General features: G+C 34.7%; 10 protein-coding genes across 10 annotated transcripts; 6 read left to right on the top strand and 4 right to left on the bottom strand.

Annotated features, from left to right (window-relative positions):
- Nucleotides 1-434: 434 nt before the first annotated feature.
- Nucleotides 435-2,798, top strand: L201_005723 (uncharacterized protein; the record flags this gene model as incomplete). The annotated part of the gene is made up of 5 exons (XM_066221452.1): nt 435-1,644; nt 1,739-2,096; nt 2,182-2,250; nt 2,328-2,494; nt 2,596-2,798. 5 exons carry the CDS (start codon nt 435-437, stop codon nt 2,796-2,798), a joined length of 2,007 nt encoding a protein of 668 aa, XP_066077549.1.
- A 335-nt stretch (nt 2,799-3,133) lies between these two features.
- L201_005722 (uncharacterized protein) lies at nt 3,134-4,196 on the bottom strand (the record flags this gene model as incomplete). Its single annotated transcript, XM_066221451.1, has 6 exons — nt 3,134-3,208; nt 3,330-3,503; nt 3,619-3,640; nt 3,737-3,795; nt 3,902-4,033; nt 4,110-4,196. The coding sequence occupies 6 exons, from the start codon at nt 4,194-4,196 to the stop codon at nt 3,134-3,136; spliced, it is 549 nt and encodes a 182-aa protein (XP_066077548.1).
- Nucleotides 4,197-4,825: 629 nt separating this feature from the next.
- L201_005721 (uncharacterized protein) lies at nt 4,826-7,435 on the bottom strand (the record flags this gene model as incomplete). Its single annotated transcript, XM_066221450.1, has 11 exons — nt 4,826-4,960; nt 5,019-5,124; nt 5,179-5,244; nt 5,301-5,475; nt 5,532-5,634; nt 5,698-5,938; nt 5,990-6,081; nt 6,138-6,189; nt 6,261-6,571; nt 6,661-7,279; nt 7,371-7,435. The coding sequence occupies 11 exons, from the start codon at nt 7,433-7,435 to the stop codon at nt 4,826-4,828; spliced, it is 1,965 nt and encodes a 654-aa protein (XP_066077547.1).
- A 401-nt stretch (nt 7,436-7,836) lies between these two features.
- Nucleotides 7,837-8,447, top strand: L201_005720 (ribosomal protein S6; the record flags this gene model as incomplete). Its single annotated transcript, XM_066221449.1, has 4 exons — nt 7,837-7,887; nt 7,972-8,114; nt 8,189-8,302; nt 8,384-8,447. The coding sequence occupies 4 exons, from the start codon at nt 7,837-7,839 to the stop codon at nt 8,445-8,447; spliced, it is 372 nt and encodes a 123-aa protein (XP_066077546.1).
- A 531-nt stretch (nt 8,448-8,978) lies between these two features.
- L201_005719 (uncharacterized protein) lies at nt 8,979-10,581 on the top strand (the record flags this gene model as incomplete). Its single annotated transcript, XM_066221448.1, has 5 exons — nt 8,979-9,146; nt 9,233-9,324; nt 9,402-9,614; nt 9,732-9,844; nt 9,989-10,581. 5 exons carry the CDS (start codon nt 8,979-8,981, stop codon nt 10,579-10,581), a joined length of 1,179 nt encoding a protein of 392 aa, XP_066077545.1.
- A 149-nt stretch (nt 10,582-10,730) lies between these two features.
- On the bottom strand, nt 10,731-13,196 carry L201_005718 (uncharacterized protein; the record flags this gene model as incomplete). The annotated part of the gene is made up of 3 exons (XM_066221447.1): nt 10,731-12,374; nt 12,438-12,886; nt 12,983-13,196. The coding sequence occupies 3 exons, from the start codon at nt 13,194-13,196 to the stop codon at nt 10,731-10,733; spliced, it is 2,307 nt and encodes a 768-aa protein (XP_066077544.1).
- Nucleotides 13,197-13,923: 727 nt separating this feature from the next.
- On the top strand, nt 13,924-15,046 carry L201_005717 (6-phosphogluconolactonase; the record flags this gene model as incomplete). Its single annotated transcript, XM_066221446.1, has 3 exons — nt 13,924-14,552; nt 14,633-14,761; nt 14,875-15,046. The coding sequence occupies 3 exons, from the start codon at nt 13,924-13,926 to the stop codon at nt 15,044-15,046; spliced, it is 930 nt and encodes a 309-aa protein (XP_066077543.1).
- A 675-nt stretch (nt 15,047-15,721) lies between these two features.
- L201_005716 (uncharacterized protein) lies at nt 15,722-16,667 on the bottom strand (the record flags this gene model as incomplete). Its single annotated transcript, XM_066221445.1, has 4 exons — nt 15,722-15,738; nt 15,820-15,857; nt 16,011-16,273; nt 16,371-16,667. The coding sequence occupies 4 exons, from the start codon at nt 16,665-16,667 to the stop codon at nt 15,722-15,724; spliced, it is 615 nt and encodes a 204-aa protein (XP_066077542.1).
- Nucleotides 16,668-17,495: 828 nt separating this feature from the next.
- L201_005715 (uncharacterized protein) lies at nt 17,496-19,287 on the top strand (the record flags this gene model as incomplete). The annotated part of the gene is made up of 2 exons (XM_066221444.1): nt 17,496-17,786; nt 17,902-19,287. 2 exons carry the CDS (start codon nt 17,496-17,498, stop codon nt 19,285-19,287), a joined length of 1,677 nt encoding a protein of 558 aa, XP_066077541.1.
- Nucleotides 19,288-19,793: 506 nt separating this feature from the next.
- L201_005714 (uncharacterized protein) lies at nt 19,794-20,054 on the top strand (the record flags this gene model as incomplete). The annotated part of the gene is made up of 1 exon (XM_066221443.1): nt 19,794-20,054. One exon carries the CDS (start codon nt 19,794-19,796, stop codon nt 20,052-20,054), a length of 261 nt encoding a protein of 86 aa, XP_066077540.1.
- Nucleotides 20,055-20,913: the final 859 nt, after the last annotated feature.

Genomic DNA, 20,913 nt, shown 5'->3' with positions numbered 1-20,913 from the left:
TCTACTCTATCCTTGCAATGAGGGAAAACATTCCACCGTCTACTTCCCGGAATACTTGATGTCGGTAGAAATACCTGATTCTTCGGAGTGTATGTGTAAACTCAACTTTCCGACACCAGAGCTTTGATAGCAGAATCAGGGACCACAACACGCGTGAAGCCGATGATTGATGACGACGAATGAGTGCGGGGTAGATTGATTGTTTGTGGGGTAGATAATCATTGATAGATATCGATCGATTGTGAGTTTTAGTTTTTATCAAGAACAGCATAGAGCATCAGCAAAAAATATACATTTCTGAAATCTATGCTTTTCATCATGTATTTCCTTTTAATCTCGTTTTGATGCTCTTTCTACGTTCTATACATTTATCGTTCACCAAAGTTTCAACTCCTTTTGTTGTTTCCATCAAACGTACATATACCACATCCACCATGAATACATTCATTCATTATCATACTTTGGATTTACGTGTACATGATTCACCTTCAATAGACATATCTCATTCACCAAATAATAACTCAACACATTTTTTACCTATTTATATATTTGATTCACGTCAATTAGATTTATCAAATTTACCTAATTCTACAATTAAATCACCTTTACCAATCTCTAATAAAAGTAGTGAGAATCAAGTGAAAGAAACAGATTTAGAATATGAACCGAAAAAAACTAGATGTTCACCTTTATCCAGATTAAGTGGGTTTCATAGAACTTCACCATATAGATTAAAATTCTTATTAGAAGCTGTATATGGATTAAGAGAATCATATAGAAATTCAGGTAGTGATTTATTAATCGCTTTTGGAAAACCTGAAAAAATCTTACCTAAATTGATAGAGGCTTTAACTGAAAAACAAGGTAAAATAGAAGGTTTATATGCCCAAAGGGAATACTCATTAGAAGAAATTTCAAATTATCGTAGAGTACAAAACAGTTTAAAACAAAAAGGGTCAAAATTAGAATTCACTTTTAATGATAGTAAAACGTTGATACCTCCACAACATCTACCTTTTAAACCTGAAACGAAGACGCCTGATGTATATACGGAATTTAGGAAGAAGGTTGAAGGCTTAGGTATAGGATTGAATGAAATGTTATTACCACCTTTACAGACTGCTGAAATAGACGATAACGATCACCTGAAGATTAAAGTGAATGATGGAGAATTGAAACCCTTTCCGAATATCAACCTAAAGGAGATTGATCTGAATGAGGGTGATGGAGGATTTGTGTTGGAGGGGGATGAATTAGATAAAATAGAAGGATTATATATGAAACTGGTCAAACCTTTAATTGATAATCCACCTAAAGTAGGAGGATGGTCAAAAGAAATTCAGATTGAAAATGAATTACCGAAATTGAACAATCGTTCTGCTATACCATTTACCGGATCAGAAATTTCTGGATTACAAAGAATAAATGATTATATCGGCAAAGAAGTTTGTAGTGGTTGGAAAGGTGGTGATAAAGCTAAAAAATATAAAGAAACTAGAAATGGTTTATTAGGTGAAGGATTTTCAACGAAATTTTCAACTTGGTTATCTTTAGGTTCTTTATCGCCTAAGACAATTGGATGGAGAGTTGGTCAATTGTTAGAAGATCAAGGTAGAGATAAAGAAGTATATAAGAATGTTTATTGTGAGTGAATGATTACGATCGATAATTATAAGGTCATATCGTTATTGTATAGGCTATAAGAAACTTATAAATGCTTTATTCATTATGATAATAGGGATATTATTTGAATTATTATGGAGAGATTATTTCCAGTATACAGTATTAAAGACATCTTTAACTGATTCATATAATAATAAAAAAACCATCAAAAACGATGAAATACATCCAAATTCATCATTATTTAATCCTGATGGATTTTCATCACAAATTTCAACTTATCCACAAGAATTAAGACCGAATCCATCAGATTGGAATAAATCAAATTTGAATGATACAAATGATCCTGCTAGAAGATGGTGTGAAGGTAAAACTGGTGTACCTTTTATTGATGCAAATATGAGAGAATTAATCGAAACTGGTTGGATGTCAAATAGAGGTAGACAGAATGTTGCTAGTTTCCTCACAAAAGATTTGTAAGTGAAATTTATATTTTTTACATCCGCCTTAAACATGGTAAGCCGTTTCATAACTCATATCATTTCTTACTCACTCAATTAGATATTGCGATTGGAGAATTGGTGCAGAATTTTTCGAAATGCATTTGATAGATTATGATACTTGTTCAAAGTGAGTTACTACTTAACATGAGACTTAACTTCACGAAGGAATTGCATCTAATTGTTGTGTCTTTTCGTCTCATCTAGCTGGGGAAATTGGCAATATCAAGCTGGTGTAGGAAATGATTCAAGGTCATCAAGACAATTTAATCCAATTAAACAAGCCAATGATTATGATGAAAATAATGAATTTGTTAAAACTTGGTTACCTGAAATAAGAGATATAGATGAACAATATATCCAAACTCCATGGTGTAAGTTTTTGACTTTTTTGTTTATTATCATCACCCGGTATAGTTTAATCGTCTAGATAATATAAATTTTTGTATTGATATCTTACATTGAAATTTTCTAGTGACCAATGATAAGTCAAAATTCAATGATTACCCCTCAGAACCTGTAGTCGAATTACCTTCATGGAAAAAACATTATCCTAATCAAGCACCAACAAGGAATAGATATGGTAAAGATGGTAAACCAAAAGGAAAAGGAAAAGCGAAAGGTAATGGCAATAAGGGACCAAAAGGCGGTCAAAATACGAATAATATAGATGTATAGAAAGGAATAGCATATTACAAATACCATAACATGTAGCAATAGTGCATAACTTTTAGATTTTATAGTAGGCTAGGATACAACAAATGCATAATCATTTAATCGTTCTAAAAACTTATAATTCTATTTTGTACATTTGATGTTGGAACAATCATAAGAGACTACATATACAGTATTGATATCGTAAATGTGAGGAGAAAAGCTGTTTTGCATGTTGATATCGGGATCATCGGTGGGTGATGGTGCAGTTGCATGGGATGATCTTGAGGTATATATGGGAATACAGGGAAGAAATCATCAGAGGTAAATATCGAGATTTGAAATGTGATAGCAACAGCTTAATGTGCTCGCTGAGTTAACCAAGCTAGTACGATATCCAAATTATGTTTCGTTTTATTACTTGTAGAATAGCACTATCATCATCAGTATTAACAATGGGTTTTGTTAGCGCACGTACTTGACCTTTCTTCAGTCTCGATAATCATTATTTGAGACATGAATTTCCGTCTATGATACAATATAGATAGTACTTACAGAAACAACTCTCCCACCAATATCACCCAATCTCATCTCTTTTATCAATTCATCAACACCTATAGCATTAGGTAAATCATTTTTATTGGCCAATACCAGTAAAGGTACAGATGCTAATGCGGGTAAAGCTAACAAAGCGTGTAATTCTGATGTTGATGTCGTTATTGATGATCGCTAAAGTAGAACAAATGATATTATCAGTAACCATTTGAATGATTCTACTAACCTAAAACAGAAACGATACTATTTCTCGCTATACTTCTATAGGATAGAAAGGATTATGACTTACATCTGCTGCATCGACCACATATCTGTAATATCCATATCAATCAACAAGAATCAATATCAGCTTATTACCACAAATATGTCTGTACAACTGAGATGACTAATGAAGTGATGGTACTCACATTATAGCATCAGCACCTCTACAATATCTATCCCACATTCCTCTAAATTTCGGTTGACCCTAATTATATATATATATAGACACCGTTTGTTATAAATCAGTAATCTCAGCTCATTCAAAAATAAACAGGATTGTAAGCAATATGCGAAAGAAATGTAGAACTTACAGCTACATCCCAAACTTTCATAGTTACATTACCTTTTCTAACTTGTCTTAAATTGAATGCTACAGTAGGAACAACATCTTCTGACCATTGATTTGATCCTAATACATTCACTAAAGATGTTTTACCACTAGCCTATAAAGCAATATATGAATATTATTCTAAGTTTTGTTCAGATATCAAATTGGGAGGAGTTTAAACACAAACTTACCTGTAGTCCGACAATCGTAACTTCCAAGTGTTTTGCGAAGAACAAAGACCTTAACCAATTGAGTAAATTGGTAAATATGAATGCCATTGTGATGGAAGATTGGTCAAACCGGTTGAAACAGCTACAATAGAGAAGATTAAATTGCTGTATAGATGTTACTGAATATATCCCGAGTAATTATTAGTCAAATGTACTGTGGTTGTCTTATCTATGTTGAGGTTGAACTTGTCGTACGCAACTTATATGTAATATCCTTTATTTCAATGGATCTACATCTACTTGCTCATTCCTCGTATCTTAGCTTCTACTTACTGCGCCGCCGATATTACGAATGCGGAAGTCACCGATAATCAGAGGTAACAAACGTCATCGTCAAGACCCAGATCTCATATTTAACGGCATACTCTCATTAGTTATAGCAGCTACTACATGGCAATACATAGAAAATCACATTCATGATAACAAAAGGCTCCAGCCTTGATATGCATAAGGATCAGGAGACACGTGGGAATAAAGAAGAGACTCGCCTGTATGTTCATCGTTTCATCTCAATCTGCCAATATATTTGATATTTGACCAATGTAAGAAGAAGACATGGATCGTCAACCTGTTTTAACGAAAGAAGTGTGAACATATGATTATCCCCCACGATAACTTCTCTTAGCAAACCTATTCATTCAGTCAATTCAAACTACCTAAATCAAAAAAAGTTAAAACTACAAGTGAGCTTTGAATAACGCTTCAGAGATATAAGAAGCTTGTAGTTGTCTTCCACCGAAAAATCTTCCGTTCAATCCTTTTATAGCTGATGTTGCACCGTCAATTGCACCAAATTCGATATACACCTCTCCCTATTGTATAACATATCAGCTTCACTCAAGACAGACCTTGCTTCGGAAGCTGACTTACCGCTGACATCTTCTCAACCTTGAGTCTTTTCACTGCACCGTATTTACCTTCGACTTCACCTTTAACATCTTCTGCTAAATCAAGATCCCAGTTGGGCTCGGTTTCCCTATTGAACGTATATCAGCTACTTTAGACCAGAGTCAGTAAGAAGCTAACTTACTCATCAGGATTAAACATATTGCTAACGATGATGAACGGCGTAGGAGCCATTTGAGGTGTTTTGGAACTGTTGAAAGCGATAACATTAGCTCATATCCTTTTACGAACAGGTTCAAGACTTACGGTACGGCTACTGGTTTGTGTGCGGATAAAGACAGATTAACAGTTGGTTCAGCCCTAGCAAGTTTGAACATAAGTTGTTGACGTTGATTTGCATCTAATCTAGTTCCGTAATTTCCGTTATCTTCGATTTGCTCAGTAGCAACATAAGCTCGATCTTGAACGGTTTGCACTCGGACTAGGGAGAAACGTTAGCTTGTCGACCAGGCTCAAACTCTGGATCAGAAAACTCACTTGGTCTACCTGCTAATTCGAATCCAGCCATAGCGTCCAAAGCCATTTGAGCAGCTCGAAGTTCTTTATATTGCACATAACCTGTTCCTTTCTTCTGGCCAGACTGTGAAGGCGACGTCAGTTCAGGCATACAATCGGGGCCAGTGATAAGGATGTTTCAACTCACAAAGTCAATATGTAAATCAACAAATTCTATCTCTCCAAATGGTTCAAACACCTGTCTAACATCATCAGCCGAAAGACTGAAAGCGACATTCGAGATGTATAATCTGTGGAAAGGTATAGCAGCGTCTCTATGGGCGTCAACATCTAATCCGGGAGGCAAGGCGAGACCAGTTGATAAAGGTGGGAAAGTATGACCGAATGTGACCGCAGGTCGGGCTGCTTGCGTAGAGGTAGCGGCGACACTGTAAGGAATGTCAGCGAAGAGTACAGAAATGTGACACAATTTGACTCACGGAGCGGTAGATGATCCTGGAGCTTCCCTATTTCGCTCAGACTCAGTAAGCATAACATTGATAGGTAAACCCATGACGATAGTTCCGGTGAGCTGTAAAGAGTAAATGAGCATTGTAATTTACAGATTCAGTGGTCTGCATAACTTACCGCTACAGCTCTAGTAACAAGTTCAGGTGCATCCAATTCCACATAACCGATACTATGATTCCAGAACATAGTTAGCTTGATATCCTTCCAGCAAAAGATTAAAAGCTAATACGTCTTACTCACCCTTTTGACCTTCTTGTAACTTTATCTGTGACTATTCTAGCATCTCTTACAGCACCTCTACCTAACTTATCTTCAAAAAACATTCCTAAATCATGTGAAGTCATTTTCGCAGATAATTGTGAAATGAAAATTGATCTATTTTCTCTTTCAACTTCATCTAATAATGCTGTAGCTTGATCTCTTACTCTAGGTGAATCATATGAAGGTGATCCTCTTCTTCTACGTAAAGCAGGTGATCTATCCCCTCCTCCACCACCACCTCGTTCTTCATCTCTTAATCTTCTTCTTTCCATCTCACGTTCTCTATCGATCTAGATATACGATGTAAGAAGTTAGTTTAAATTCAATATTGGGTTACTGCTTACTCAGTATTTGCAGATAGAGTCTAAGTCAAACTTACCTCTGCAAATTTAGCTTCTCTAGCTTTAGCAGCTTCTCTTTTTTCTTCTGCCATTTCTCTATCACGTCTTTCACGTTCAGCTTGTTTCTCTTCTCTTGTCATTTCTTTTATATTTGGTCTACCTTCATCTTCAGGTCTTACTGTTGAAGGTCTATGACTTGTTGAAGATCTATGACTTTCTCTTGATCTATCTCTTCTACTAGAACTCAATGCTACTGAATCACCTCTTGATCCTCTTCTTCGACTATCCCTTTCTCTATCATCATATTCTCTATCTCTGTCTCTATCACGATGACTATCACGTTCACGTTCTCTTCTTCTTCGGAGATGTCTTTCTTCTCTATCTTCTTCAGTTTCTTCTTCTCTTCTCCTTCTTCTTTCCCTTCTTTCTTCTTCAGTTTCTTCATCACGTCTCCTATGTCTTTCTCTTCTTTCTTCTTCAGTTTCATCTTCACGATGTCGTCGATGTCTTCTTTCTCTATCTCGTTCTCGTTCTCGCTCTCGTTCCTCATCGTCTCGTTCACGATGTCTTCTGGATGATCGATGTTGATTCGATGACCTATCACGTTGAGAATCACCATCATCTTCTTCGTCATTACGACGACGTTTCTCACGGGAACTATTAAGGTAAAGGTACATCAGCTTTAGTTTCAGCATGATCATTCTACTTGAAGTCAGATCAAAAGTTATAAAGATCTGTAATAACTTACCTAACTAATTCTGGAGTTCTATCACGTCCATTAGTGGAAGCAGCATGAGGTGGAGTATCTGACATGTTTATCAGCGTTATATCCTTCTTGCGTTTTTATGTATAGCGAAGAGCCAAAAAGTACAGAAAAGGTTGTTTTCAATAAGATACTTATAGGAGAAGGATAAAGACATAAATATTGCTGAAAACGCGAATGCAAGGAGGTTCAAAGGAAGACCTCAGATCAAGGCTGTACCAGGAATTATTTCCCAAATTTATTTATCGTAATTTATCCCATTTCATACCGCGAGCTCTTCCTTCACCTCTAATTGTTGAATTGTTGCTGGTAGTTTGAACTTTTATCAACCATATTCTACAAGTGATAAAAGCATCATCAAGATATAACCATTGATCAATACCGTCAAAGCGAAGAGAAACATCAGCGTTAACTAGGCCAATAAATACACATAGAGGAATACTACGTCAAAATGCCTCTTTACGAATTGTTCTGCATAGCGGTACATAATCCTGCTTCTTCGGTAAATTAGCTTTTTCACATAAGATCAACTTTCAAGGGATAATCCAGCTAATCTCGCTTTACCTTTTGATGGTATCTCATGTAGGTAAACTTACGATCAGTCATAAATTCATTATCGAATCAAATACATACAACAGGTGGTGTAGTCAGAGATATGAAAAATTTAGGTATAAATTTAACTTTACCGCAAAGGATGAGAAGAATGAGACAGTATCATACCAGAGGAGAGTAAGTTGATTTAAAACCTATCTGGGATTTTCCATAGAGTATACATGCTGATGACTATTGATACGATCTTTTAGCCATTTTTTAATGACATTTGACACTTCACCAATTGTACTAAAAAGGTTAGATGAGACATTACGTAGAGATCCATCAATTATAAGATGGACGTTATTGAAGAAAGCCACAAAAGTGTGAGTCGTTATCTACACTTTGTCTGTCATCTACAGGCTAACTAACAAACAAACTTTTCTTTTTTTTTTACGGATAAACAGAAAAGATCTCAATAAACAATTAAATCCTTCAGTTGATTACGCTTCAATTGATATCAGGAAATAGAAAAAGTACATTAATAACAAGGTTGACATGTAAAGAATGGTGAACCGATCGATAGAACAGATTAACTTTGGTACAAGGCTACTTGAGAAGAAGACCATAATAATAGGTTGGGAAGAACAATGGTAAATAGGAAGAATAGACTCAAGAGAATTTAACCATTTTGTAATAACATATTTTGTATAACCTGCATGCGATACCCTACATAACAAGGACAAAGCTTAACATCAATTCTGGTCTTCCTCTTTGATTGTTTAAACGTGACAAGATGGAAAATCGCAAGTGTAGCAAGCAAGATTTTACAAATCAAAACTAAAGTAACCGTTTTTACACCTCCACTTTGATGACCGCACTCTTTCGTTGAGACAACATTCTAACGTTTACACTATCTTTTACAATCATTCTTTTCTTATTTCAAGGCTGTCGATGTCATACTATCATAGATAAACACTATTCAGATCGAACCGATTGTTTATTTAAGAAGAGTCAGGTATAAACTGAAAAAGAGAAGTTAAGGTTAACTAGTAGAGCAAGATGTCAGAATCACTCAACTCAATATTATCTTCATTACCACGTCGTTTAAATGATTTAGAATCTTTTCAATTACCTAGATTACAACAATGTTTAGGTCCATTAGATTTACATAAAGAATTATGTGATGAGATGAGAAGTGATTTAGAAGGTATAAGATATAATTTGGATGTGAGTAACGACTGATTAACCTATTTTATAAAATTTATTTAAATCAAATTCAAACTAATATACTTGAACTTTATATAAATTCTTAGATGGCTAAAGAAATTATACAATCAATACCATTGTCAACTCATCATACAGAATCAGTAGATAAATTACATGATTTTGAACAGCAATATCTAGTGTGAGTTCAATGGAATAACCTCTTCCGTCTAATAAATGGAGTGATAAATATTGATGAAGGAAAACAAAACAAAATAGGTTAAAGAGATCATTTCGACAATCAATGTTAGATTCAAAACGAAATATCTTATCAAGAAGATCGAGGGTACATGAATTAGCTGAAAAAAGTAAATCAAGATATGAATTAGATGAATCTAGAATAGAAGAAGAAGAAGATAATCAAATAGATAATAATAATACATCTAGAAAAGCTAAAGGTAAAGCTATGAGTGCAGCTGAATTTGGGATGGGGTAAGTCTATTTGTTCTTCTCATCCAGCATACACGTATTTCTAAATCTCACTTCAATGCTGTCCTGTGCTCAAATCGCTGACTTATCAATTATTTTGACAACTCGACTTATGCACAGGGGCGACGATGAATTACAAACTAAAACGAATGAAGTTACGACTGCATTAAGAAGAACAACAGCTTTAATGCAAACTGAATTAGAAAAATCTGTATTATCTATACAAACTTTAGGTAAGTGAAAGTTTAATTTTCATCATCAGGATCCAATATCCAATCCACGTACTTTTATATAAAGTAAAATACAATATAATGTAATGTAATGTAATTTTACGCTGAATTAATATGATTTTCAATTTAATTTAACAACGTTGTCAGAATCATCAACACAAACATTATTATCAACTTCCAATTTATACGATAAATATACAGCTGTATTAGATATATCAGGTGAATTAGTTAAATCAATTGAAAAAGCAGATTTTTTAGATCGAATTATCATTTTCAGTGCATTAAGTTTTTTTTTATTGGTAGTTGGATTTATAATCAAAAGAAGAATTATAGATAAAACTGTTAGTGTTGTTATTGGTGGTGTAGGTAAAGGTTTAGGTTGGTATTTATTTGGTACAGCAAAATTAATTAAATTGGCTTTTACTGGTAAAAAATCTTCATCAAAATCAGTCTTGACTCTCAATGATGGTCTGAATGAAGATGATCTATCCTCCGAAATAACGTTAAATACAAATGAAAATATAATACAGGGTGGAAATAATATAAATCAAGATTCTGCTATATCACCACCTTCGATTGAACAGGATAAGGTAATAGGTATAGATATTGGTCCAGGTCAAGTACCTCGACTACCATATGATGCTAGTCAACCATCAAAACAGAAAGGTGGAAAGGTCGAGATTATAGCAAATGATCAAAGTGAAAGCATTACTTCTGAACGGGTAAAAGATGAATTGTAAAATGTAAAATATAAAATGTAAATATACATGCATGAAATATATATAATTCAGGAAATTGTATAGTCTAGTCTAAATAATCCAATATGCTCAATTTCGTTGCAATCTTCTTAACATCCTTCCCTATAGATGCTATAATGACCTCCTAAACCCTACAATTTCTGTAAATTTGATTCACCTTCTATAGGTGGAGGAGGTATTTCAACATTTGTAACATTTTCAACTAATTCTGAAGTTGATTTACCTTGTATCTCTTGTTTCAAATCTTCAACTTGTTTCGTTATATCTTCTTGTTGTTGCTGTTGTTGTTGTTGTTGTTGTTGGGGATCACTTTCAACTTGCATATTACTACTAATATCATTATTTGAGGTTGATGAAGTTGGCGGCGCAGGAGGAGGTGCATTTGGATTTACTAAAGGATTTTCTTTAACTTTTTTTAATAATTCATCAACTTTTATTAATTGTGATTTAACAGATAATTTATCTTTAAATAATTGTTGTTTTTGAATTTCTAATAATCTTTTTTCATTTTCTAAACCTTGTTCTAAATTTTCAAATATTTTTAATTTTAATTCAATTTTTTTAACTTGTGATGAAACTAATCTTGATACTAATTGTGATAATTTATAATCTTCATGATTGGCTAATGATTTAGCTTTTACAGCTGCACTTGATAATGCTATTGTTGCTGCTTTAGAAACATCTAATGAATTTGGTCCGTTCGTCGTTATTACTTTTGCATCATCACCATTCTGAGCGTTGTCTTTTTCACCTTCATCTTCACCTTCACCTTTTGCTTCTTTTCCTTCTTCCACGACAACAGCATCTGTCTGTTCACCATCACCATCAACAATCATCTTGTCAGAATCTTTTTCTTTCTCTCCTTCTGTTTCAGCTGCAGTTACAACCGAATCTGTCTTTTCGGTTTTGACAACTTTCTCTTTCTCATTACTAGCATCTTTTTCATCATTATCACCTCTTTTCCTCTTTAAACCTTTAGCCAATTCGCCTAAAGCACTTTGAGCCGCAGCAGCAGCTACTGCAGGACCTACGGCAGAAGCTAAAAAGGTTACTACCGACATTACAGGATTTTCTGTTTCATCAAATGGTAAACCATTTAAACCTGATTGATATTTTAACGGACCCAGATCATTTTCTTTTGTTGTCAAATAAGGATCTTCTATAGGTAATTGTAAGAATTTTGAAATACATTGTTCTTTTGACCTTGTACCAACATGTTCTGAAACATTTTGCCAATCGTCATCAAACATCTCAACACCTTCTAACAACAGTAAAGTTTCTTGATCACTCCATTCAGCACCTCCCAAAGATGATGACTGTTTAAAAGTTTCTTCGTCCAACCTAACAAAATCACCTGAAAACATGGTCGAAGGAAATCGTCCAGATACATAACATGTTGGACATAATGTATATTCACCATCTTTTATTGAATGATATCTTGTTCTAGTACAATCAGTTCCACATGTTTCACAAGCAAAAGTTTGAGTTTTAGGTACATGATCTCCATTTGTAGTGCTAGTCGCTAATTTTGTAGCTTCAGCTGATGATATAGGTTTTGAGGATTTCGAAGTTGATTGATAGATAGTTTTGCGTAAGTCAAGATTTGAGGGATGAGGTGTTACACCATTAGATTGAGCGGAAAGAGCAAGAGAACCGGTGTTAGGTCGAGTGCCGGGGTGAACGAGATTTGATAAACCTTTAGGTGTATCTAAGGTAACTCTGAAATGTCCCGTGAAAGGTGGACCAAGGGCCGCTGGACGTGTATCTGGGTCAACCTGATATGGAAGGTGTATCAGACTGTGTCATCTTATTATTATCAGGAGTTGGCATGAACTCACTTGGTAATTTATCAAACCCCATTGTTCTAAGAAAGCATGAACACGCATTACAGCTCCGACATCACCAGCTAAATTTCTTCTACAAGCTGTCACAGTTAAATATTCCCCTGGATTCAAACGATATGTATTGATCATGAAATCTCTATAATCTTTATATATGGCAGGTGTTTTACTTCTGTTTCTTGATGAAAAGAATTCAGGTATCGATCTTCTTTCAATTGGATGTATAGTAGATAATGAAAACCAAGAGGAGTAAGATGGAATGACTAAGGGATGTGTTTGAGCTGCTAGATACGTAGTAGCTAGATCATGTAGTTGTTGTGGAGTAGGTCGTTCTGTCTTTCCTTCTTCTGGTGCCGGTGTAGGCGCTTCTCCATCTGCAGCTGGTGCTGGTGTGGATGTTTCCATTGGTTCATCAGTATTTTGAGTGGCAGGTGCTGTAGATGATTCTAACAATTCATACCAGTATCAGCGATCATGAAGTAGAATATCAGCCTTGGTAAAAGCAGGCGCTTGTGTTCCCTTAGACGTAAGATTTGACTCACCTCCATTGGTTTCTGGTACACCACTTATATTACCGATTTCACCACTATATATAGGTTCTCTTTCCCTTTCTTTTCCAGGTGCAGTAGATACATCTTGAGTAATGACATCTCCACCTGTAGCTTCTGTTGTGGAAGGTTCAGCTGTTGGTGTGGAAGTAGATTCGGATGGTCCACCCGGTGTGGATACTCGGATTGATATTTTCGGTGTTGACATGATGTTGATAACTTCTTATGCAGTTTTACTCAAGTCTTTGATTAATGAGGAATTGATTGTTGATTAGCTTCAAAGTCGTTCTCACTCTTCTTATATTTGTAAACGTTGAGCAGAAGGAATGTTTGACGCGTGTATTCCTACTACGACCAAATTCAAAGTACGTGAATGATCTTTTCGAGTTAATGTTATGAAATGAGGAACATGAGATATAAATGTTGAACTGAGGAGTTGCTCGACGCGAAGATGTTGTATGTAAAGAGTATTAGTTTATTTAACTAACAACATGAGTTGAACCCTGAGTGTATACAATATACGAGTACAACTCAACGGAGCCAAATAACAGCGTGTGTGTAGCATGCAAGGACATCGGAATTATGCGGGATTGCCTGAATGTGGCATTCCAGCAATAATATAATGTTAAGATAGAGTGGCCTTTTGACGTCACGGTGTTGATGGAATTTTCGATTTTCGATTACGAGAGATATGACATTTTGGTATCACACAACTATTATGTATGTTATTACAGATACAGTAAATGGTCATAGCGGATTTAACATTGGTTTGAGATTTGAACTTTCCTTTTTACGTTTAGCTTCTCAAGAACCATATCGTTTTATAAATAATCAAGAAAAGACATATTAACGTTTATTTTACAAAAGTTATAACTTGGAAAAAACAACAAATCAAGGCAAACAATCTAGTCAAGAAAACAAATACCCTTCACACAATGCCACAATCATCCGCACCACCTGTATTATATTCATATAAAGATGTACCAGCATTACAATCATCTTTAGCCAATTTCATATTAAAAGCACAAACAGATGCAATTCAACATAGAGGTGTATTCACAATTGCATTATCTGGTGGATCATTACCAAATAATTTAAAACCTTTGGTTGATGAAAAAGAAATTCAATGGGATAAATGGCAAGTTTTTTTCGCTGATGAAAGAATAGTACCTTTAGATCATCCTGAATCAAATTATAATGGATGTGCAAAAGCTTTTTTAGATTTAGTTCCAATCAAAAAAGAACAAATTCATACTTTAAATATAGAATTATTTAGAGAACAAACTAGAATTGATCCTACAGCAGAAATAAAAGATGAAGAAAAAGATGATGCAGAAAATGAAGCAATTGAAATTGCTGATGATTATGAAAAACAATTAGTTAATACTTTTGCAGGTGCAAATGCAGCAAGATATCCTACATTTGATTTAATTTTATTAGGTATGGGTCCAGATGGTCATACTTGTTCTTTATTCCCCGGACATGAATTATTATCGGAAAATGATAGATGGATTGCTGAAATTCAAGATTCTCCAAAACCACCAAGTAGAAGAATTACTTTTACGTGAGTGAATGCATACGTTTTTTTATTGGAATAGATTCGTTTATGTTAATTTTGGTGTATTTTCAATGGTATTATTTTAGATACCAAGTCCTTAACCACGCTTTCAGATGTGCTTTTGTTGCTGCAGGTGAAGGTAAACAAGACATGTTAGCTAGAATTTTGGATCAACCTGAAGAAGGATTACCTTGTTCTAGAGTTAGACCTGCTTCGTGAGTTGTCTTTGTCCCTTCACAGAGACTCTGTTGTTTAATTTATCTAAGCGAGGCTTTGTTAAGACTACTTGGCTAACGAATAATAATCTATTTGGAATTGCTTGTTATAGCCCCGGTTTAGTATTCTGGTTCGTTGATGATGCAGCAGCAGGAAAAGTTAAATATCCAAAAACCGTTTATAAATGGATTGAAAAATCAACTGATGATGATTTAATTACAACTGAAAGAAAAAGAATGAAAGAAGAAATGGATGCTGCTGTTGAAGCTGCTGATCATCAATAATTTACCTCCTCAAAAACAAATTTCGTTTCTACGGAAAAGGTTGAAAAAGGAAAATAAAAAGGAAAAAGAAGAAATTAGCTGTATTATGTTGTTCATATAGATTGCCTCAGCTAAAGAAAAATAAGAAGAAGAAGAAAGAAAAAGTTCAGTCGAAAGGAAGAAGTTTATTTCATATCCATACCACGTCGTTGAGAGAAGATTATTAGTATTATTTCTAATATGTTTATATATCATTTTAATCAATTATATAACGGTGGTCCGTTTTTTTTTCTCTCTCTCTCATATATAGATGATTATGTTGAATAGTTCCTTATAGATGCAGAAAAAAACAGTGATAAAATCTATTTAAATTTATAGCGACACGTGCAATAGTAGTTCCTACAAAATGAACATAGTATATTCAATCATGTTTTATGGCAGACTAGAAGCATTACTGCCCATCTCGCTGAAAAGCAGTATGCAGTAAATTAAATAAGTCATGGTGTGTTTTGATCTAAAGGTTATACGAATACATTGTAGTACAAAATCTATGTAGTGGTACCGCTTCCCGCTCTACTGAAACCTGATGATATGCCCTCAGCTCTCGGTGTGAGTTAACTTCCTGTGGATGACCCCTTCAATCAAAAAAGGTATAGTGTATATGGATTGAAAAAGAATAGGTAAAATCGTGGTTATCTATGGTCGGATATTGACTAAAAGAGGAATAAAATATATATCAGTTGAAAATCCACAATGTAAAGGCAATCTGCTATCGCCAAGCTGAAATGACTTACATGATTCACCACAACCACAAGTATCAACTACGTTTGGGCTAAAAAAGAGAACCAAGGTTTAGCTTATAATCCATGTATCAAGTGAAATTTGTACGAAACAAAAGGAAGGGTAGGAAAGGAAAGGCAAAAAAAAATAAAATACAAATGATATCTTTGAATCAATTATAATGATAAATTGGACATGTACTTACTTATCAAAAACAAAACCAGCTGATAATCTATTATCTTTCCAATCCATTCTTGAACCAATTATACTAAATAAAGCTTTTGAATCAATTAAAACTTTTACATTATCTTGTTCAACAACTTCATCAAATTTTCCACCTGGTGGTGAAACGTAATCTAAATGATATGCCATTCCTGCACATCCTCTTGATTTTACTGAAATTCTTAATAATTTAGGTTCAGTAGGTGATGATATTAATGCTTTTAATCGATTTATAGCTGATGGTGTCTAATGAATATATATAATATACAAAATGAGCAAATCAGTATATAATTTCTATTATCAACTTCATATTCTTCAAGTGTTATGTAAGTAATATACTTACCATAGTTATAGCAGCTTTTTTACCTTTTAATTCAACTTTTCTTCTTGATGCCGTGGGTGCAGGTTTAGGAATTGAATGTAAATCATCTTGTTTTGATTTACCTTTTTGATCAGGTATAGGTGCTGTAAAAGTTGTTGAAGAAGGTATATTATCAAATCTAGAAGGTTGTGATAATGTTTGAGCTAAAGTTGATGCCAATCTATATGAATATAAACATTTTGTATTTGATACTAAAGGAGGTAAATGGTGTAAGGTGATTCGTGAAGATGAAGCGAATGTTTGTCTTAATGCTGCCATATTTGGATATGTTTTTCTGTGGTAATACTATATTATAGTGATAGAGTATAGTTTTCCTGACTGAATCAAGATGAGTTTACTGGATGAATAAGAGTACTCATATAGATACTGAGAATGTAATTATAAATTGGAAATGCAAACTGCAACTGCAACTGCAACTGTAACAACCAAATCAATTGATCGGTAAGCCGATGCGTGGTAATCCCAATTAGTGGAGTGGCAATTTAAACCATTAAAACAAATGATATTCCCTCTGCTGACTCGTTAACCTCTTCTCATTGGTCCTCGATTCAACCGTCTTTCAATCCACCACTCACATATGTATATCGTATTTTTTATCCCTTCATTTCTACCTATTCAAACATGCATATAATTCTTCCATGTCTTTTGGCTCTTCATGCATAGATATCAACCTGTATCAAGAGGGCTCATTACCACTAAAACCACTTATTTACTCCTCCCATCAACAGCCAAACATCACCAAAGATCTGTATATCGGTTATATCGGATATCCATTCCGGAAATCCCAAGATGTTTCGTCATGATGGAAAGGAAGTAACAATAATAATAGCAATTCAATCGAGTAATATCCATATCAGATAAACAAAAAAGGGAAAGTGACAAAGCTAAGGTAGATTAGATACGGTCGATGATGATCGAGTCAGAAGATGGTTATGATTGCGACGATCAGAATATGACTGTTCAGAGATATTGATCATACTCTATTAATAAGGCGGAAGAGTCAATCAAAGGTAGAGCAACCTATTAGTGGTTTTGGCTATTTCCGTTAATTTAGGTCGGCCGACCTTCTAGTCGACTCTTGACAACATGCCCTTATCACCTCCATTCCGACCAGGCTCATCACCTACATCCTCAACGTTGACATCAACATTCTCAGGTCCTTTACCAACTCTACCATTTGAGATAATACGTCGTATCATATATCATAGATTAGCAATACCACCTTCTTACACCTCACCGTTAGAAGATCAATATGAATCATCTTGGGATTCTTGGTCAGGTGTTAAAGGGAAACAAACAGCTATCAAAAGATTAGAAGAGAGAAAGGATGTAACGAAATCTGCCAGAGGTTTAATGACTGTTTGTAAAGCTTGGAAGGTGAGCTGAATTATCAAGCTGTTTCTTTCATTATCATCCTGGCTTATAGCGCTACGCTCACACTTGGTCTTAAGATTGCGGAACGAAAGAATCACTGATATATGGTATACGATAGCCCCTCGTAATGAAATATCTCTATTCATCGCCCTATATCACTAGCAACATAACATCGTTAGCTTCTTGTATATTATACGGAGATACGAAATGGTCAGATATCAATTTACATGAATTTTCTATACCTGGAAGATATATTACTTTCTTTGATTTATCAACTATACCTACTGGTTCTATTCATTCAACTGATATTCGCAAAGCATGTTTATCGATATTTCCATTATTACCTAACGTACAACATTTGAAATTACCTTCAAAAAATGAATTACCGTTCAAATTGGAGGAAATTGGTTGGGCACCTTTCGCGAAAACCCTCAAATGTCTAGAAGGCTTACAAGTTGATTCTGGATTTAATGAAAATGGTAAAGATGGTTTAATTGAATTATTAAGGAAATTACCAAATCTTGAAATTCTCAGTGTAATAGGTCCATCAGGATATAATCGAAGGCATGAAGGAATTGAAGATGAAGATGAAATGCAAATTGATATTGGTCAACCTCTAAATTTACCAAAATTACATACTTTGAAATTAGAAGATATAAAAAATGGTAATTTATTAAAATCTATATTACAATCTGAATTACCAAACTTACAAAGATTATTGATAACTTCATTCTTTGGTCAACCTGATGACCTCACATATAATCTACAAGAAACTCATGGATCAAAAATTAGATCTTTAACATACCTACAAGGCAAATCTTCACCCTTTTCATTAACTCTAGGTGCAGGTATAGATGGACTAGTCCCTTCAAGAGAAACTTTAGGGTTACATCCAAATCTAAAACATCTCGCATTTCTCATTCCGGATTATGAACAACTAAATAATATAATCACTCAATCCAGACATTCGCCTCATCATCCTTTAAGCACAATTACTATATATAAATGGATACAACCTACACGATCCACAAGCGAATCTGATGGTCAACAGCAAGCAGTAGTTAATTCATCCATGGTCAGAGATACGAATTCATTTTTACGAGAATTATCGAAAGATATACCGAAATCATTGAAGAGAATTAATGTAGATGGATTTAAATGGGTTAAATTAGAATTAGGTAAAATTGCTTTGGATGCTGGAACAAGTGGTCAAATGAGAAAATTATCAGATTTACTACTTAAAAATGGATTAGAATTAGGTGATATGGATGGTAATTTTGCTCCAACGACATCATTAGAAGGAATATCAAATGGGAATAGTGGTTCTGAAAGAGTTTATGGACCGATGATAGGTGGTGGTAGAAGAAGGTCATCAGGTGGTCAATCTATGATTAGAATGAATATTGGTATGATGATGAATGGTAATAGACATAGTAATAACAGTATAATAAATCCCTCGAGTACAGGTATAGAAAGAGGTAGTGAAGAAGAGGATGGTGGATAGATTGTATAGTTGTGATTGCTGGATCTTTCCATGGTGGTATCATCTCTTTTGATAGTGTAACTCGTTGTATGCCATAGGTAAATTGTAAACATTTCATATCGTTGTAAATTGTGTTGTGCTACATGGTTCCTCTAAGCGACTATCTCATATACTTACATGCATATGGAAACGTGACTTCCACTAAAGATTGTAACATTGCGAAACTGACTAGAATACCAACCATTATTAGGACGATGTGCCTGATACAGACCATTATTACGTTACTTTCAACTATTTTTAGCTGAATAAACAAATCATGTTCTGTCAATTTCGCATGAAAGTCATTCGCTATTTCAAAAAATTGGCCTTATAACATATATCATTTCATCTCTAGCTTGAATACAGTACAAACAGGCACCAGTAGATCTTGGACGTGATCAGATCAGAGAACTTGGAGCCACTTGCCATTATAATCATCAAACTGTTTTTTCAAGAGTTATTCGTTGGTTTTCAGCACAGAATACAAAATGAGTAGACTTCAACATAATTTATCGGATAATCAACTCAGCTTGATCACTATAGGATCTGTTCTGCTCATAATTGTATCTATATATATAATGTATCAACATTCAAAGAGTCTACAAAGACGATATCCTTCAGCAGCAAGTTCCACGTCTCCTCAGCATGCCCATCATCATCAACAGCAACAGCAACAGCAACAGCAACAGCAACCTCCTCAGCGATTACAGGACGAGATTCGTCAAAAAGTAAAGCAGAAAGATATATAGTATTTACCGTTGTTTCTTTTCTTCAGTGAGTGTGATTTATATCCAGAGAGATCCTCAGATATCGATGATACTGATCAACTATTGTATGCCTTGTGAATACACGATTAGGTTTATCAATCTCTCGAAAACCGGAGAATGTTTAGCTGTTATCCCTAGCCTCATGAACAATATTTTCTAATACCATTTCCCCGACTATACCCATACAATTGAAGTCCTATCTATATGCTTTGCTATCTAGTCTAGTCAACTTGTATATAATGTATCACCTCTATGATTTTGCATATACACAAATGAACAAATAGGTCGTTAAGTATATATATACCCCATAAGAGGTTTCGGCTTCATCCGATAAATGCAAGTCAGGTCCGGTGACAAATCTGCATTCTGCATTTGCAGCGATTCCAGCAATTAGATACAAGATATTGAGTTTTTTTTTTACCCAAAAGAGTCTAGAGTTCTGGATATTCTGAAGCTAATTTCGCTTTGAGTTGAGCTCGGATTCTAGAAGACATATATACCATTATCTCCTACACACTTCCGTATTTTATCTGCCTTTGAGTGTTTCGCACCTTTGACTACTTGACAGCTATCGTCTGCTGGTAACCTCAATTTACACTCGACGTCATTTCGCTTTGTCGTCACGCGCAACGCGTAATTTTAGCATCACACTTGATATTTTTGCCGTTCATTTCGGAACTACGATACGATAGACGAAATTGAAATTTAGGTTTTTATACTTTTATACATATCTTACAGTATAATCAATTCAAGCAAGATATGTGTTTTGAGGAAAGGATAACATTGGGGCAGGAAATACATAACACGACCACAAACAAAGATTCCCATCAGGTAGCAATTA

This window comes from Kwoniella dendrophila, chromosome 7 (assembly GCF_036810415.1).
Source record: "Kwoniella dendrophila CBS 6074 chromosome 7, complete sequence".
In the NCBI taxonomy this organism is placed as follows: domain Eukaryota; kingdom Fungi; phylum Basidiomycota; class Tremellomycetes; order Tremellales; family Cryptococcaceae; genus Kwoniella; species Kwoniella dendrophila.
The sequence above is the reverse complement of the archived record's forward strand: the minus strand, read 5'-3'. Positions and strand labels throughout refer to the sequence as shown.